Source organism: Salvelinus namaycush, chromosome 39, assembly GCF_016432855.1.
Source record: "Salvelinus namaycush isolate Seneca chromosome 39, SaNama_1.0, whole genome shotgun sequence".
Taxonomy (NCBI): domain Eukaryota; kingdom Metazoa; phylum Chordata; class Actinopteri; order Salmoniformes; family Salmonidae; genus Salvelinus; species Salvelinus namaycush.
Genome location: NC_052345.1, coordinates 21,545,434 through 21,547,872, shown reverse-complemented (window position 1 = coordinate 21,547,872; position 2,439 = coordinate 21,545,434). Strand labels below are relative to the sequence as shown.

Genomic DNA, 2,439 nt, shown 5'->3' with positions numbered 1-2,439 from the left:
AATAAGTTGCAACTAGTATTGTTTTTTGAAGTAGTAGCTCACAAGCGCAGCTCCTAATACCTGTCCAAAATAACAGTTTTTCAACAGTTTAATTTAACTTACATTCAAACAATGAATCCTGATCTAGGATAACTTTTCAAAACATGAAATTATTTGGCTTGCTCTGAAAGGATTTGGCTATAAGCAGAACTGTAATGGGGAAACATAATAATTGCCAGTATGGACATCATCCACCCTGCCACTCCCAGGGTGTTGACCACAAACTCCATCCAACTCTGCTTCAGTGGGGCTTTAGGAGGTATTGGAGGGGTAGACCGTTCTGTACAGCATGGTCCCCCTGGTCAGGTGTGTGCAGACCACAGTGGTCATGATAAATCCTATGACTCTCTGTCCATGCCCATCAACATGCTCTCTTCTACACCTGCCCTTTCTGGAGGAAGGGTGATACAGTAAAAAGCCTTCTGTCTGCTTTACTGCGGTGTCAAACATTAGGCTGTCGTGGAAACACAAACAATGAATAAAGACGTGGTTGTACATTTTCATTGTATTTATTATTGAGATTTTATTCAAATGAGAAAGTAAATTTGGCATTGTGATATCAACAATTATAAGTGGACAGGCACGGCTATATCCTTTTTGGTTCTTTATTGCGAACACTGCTTGACATGGCCTCCACGCAGTGAGCCATAACGTCCATCTGCTCTAGCACACATACAAACCAATGGTGCATATTAATACTAGATGACTGACAGGTGGCGCTATTTTGAAGTCACTGTCACCATTTGTGTACCCCTCCAACACTTTGTCAAGCATATTATATAACAGACACCTTAATGCATACTTTTAAATTGTATTATATGAACAAACAAAACAAAAATAGTTTTTCCTTAAAGTATAATTTTTTGAGAATACGAATGTTACTGTTCACTCTACAACAAATAAATACTTAAAGATATGTAATTTTGCCCTTGAAACATTAAATTGAAATAATGTAGCATTCCATTCATTCCTATGGAGGACTGCTCCTTCTGAGAAGTACCAAGATGGCGGACAGTGGCTTCAAAGTCTCTCAATGGCCAATACATATCAAATTTTATAATCAACAATCTAGTGTTTTAATACATAATTGATACAAACCCCTACAGCAGGGTTCCCCAGCTGGCGGCACGCAGGCCAAATTTGGCCCGTGGGTGGTTTTATTCCGCCCCAAAACTTTTTTTCTTGTTTTAATTTTGGGACATAAAAGACTGTAAAAACACCAGGAAATCAGCTCCAAGTGATTTTAATTTTGGAAATCTGTTCCAAACTATTCCCACGCATAATATAGACACATGATCGTATACAAATGTAAGCATAGTTTGAAATGATCTGTTTGTGATTTTTGCGGTCAAATTTTTAACAGATCAGGTTCTGCATCGTCTCAACAACCACATAGTCATGCCTTGTGTATTTTAGTGCGTTCCAGTTTACCACATTCCCTGGAGATAACACCTCCCCCTTCATGTAGCTTTGGATCTCACATGGAGAGAGCACTCTGTCCCACATGTGGACATCGGTCTCATGTCCGTAAAAGGAGTCATACACATCAAACCCACCAACGTATGCATCTTGGTCCTGACCTAAAATAATACTCGGTGTACCAGAGATGGAGCCGCCGGCTTGGAGAGCTTTCCTCGCACTTGGCTTCCCATTCACCCACAGTTGAGTCAATCCTGTACTGGCATCCCACGTCCCACAAACAGAGTTCCACTCGTTCATTTTGTCTGGCAATCCCCAGAAATAGATACCTTGGTCCTGAATGTACACCCTGTAATTTCCCCCATCTCCCCTGAAGATGACAAAACCATCAGCATGAGAAGGCGTGGCCAATGAGAAAATGGTCAGCTCCTTCGTCTGGTAGTCGGTGAAAAATCCAACGCAGACAGTCACAGCAAAGAAGATTTTGTTCATGTCAGGGGTTATCTTGACATAGGCGGTGTTTGACTCTCCTGGGGAAATGATTTCCTTCCCTGACATGTCTGTTACAATTAGAATAATATTCATTATTAGAGTTGCAAAGGGAGGAAATATTCCCTGTAACTTTCAAAATGTAGCGTTTGAACATTTCCAGAACTTAGGAAAATGACAGGGGATTTTGCAATCCTATTAGTATAGTAAGTAAGTACTACTGAAACACATGTAATTATTCAACAATTCATAAAAGTTATTTTGGGCCATCTCCAAGATTTCTGTTTTACCTTGTGGCACAGCATAGCAGCACGTAAAGACCATCAGAAGCCATGTCTGCAGCTCCATTTTGTAGTTTCACTTGGAGTAAGCACTAATGTTATGGACACATCCTCAAAGGATATTCCTATTTATAGTATAGAAAACGGACTGAAAATGGGAGGAACTACCTGTATGCTCTTATGAATGCCAGCCAGACATAATACATTCCCC

At 40.3% G+C, this 2,439-nt stretch overlaps 1 protein-coding gene across 1 annotated transcript; it reads right to left on the bottom strand.

Moving 5' to 3' along the window:
• Positions 1-1,353: 1,353 nt before the first annotated feature.
• On the bottom strand, positions 1,354-2,016 carry LOC120032760 (serum amyloid P-component-like). Its single transcript, XM_038978942.1, has one exon. It carries the CDS (start codon positions 2,014-2,016, stop codon positions 1,396-1,398), a length of 621 nt encoding a protein of 206 aa, XP_038834870.1. The 3' UTR covers positions 1,354-1,395.
• Between the last annotated feature and the right edge of the window lie 423 nt (positions 2,017-2,439).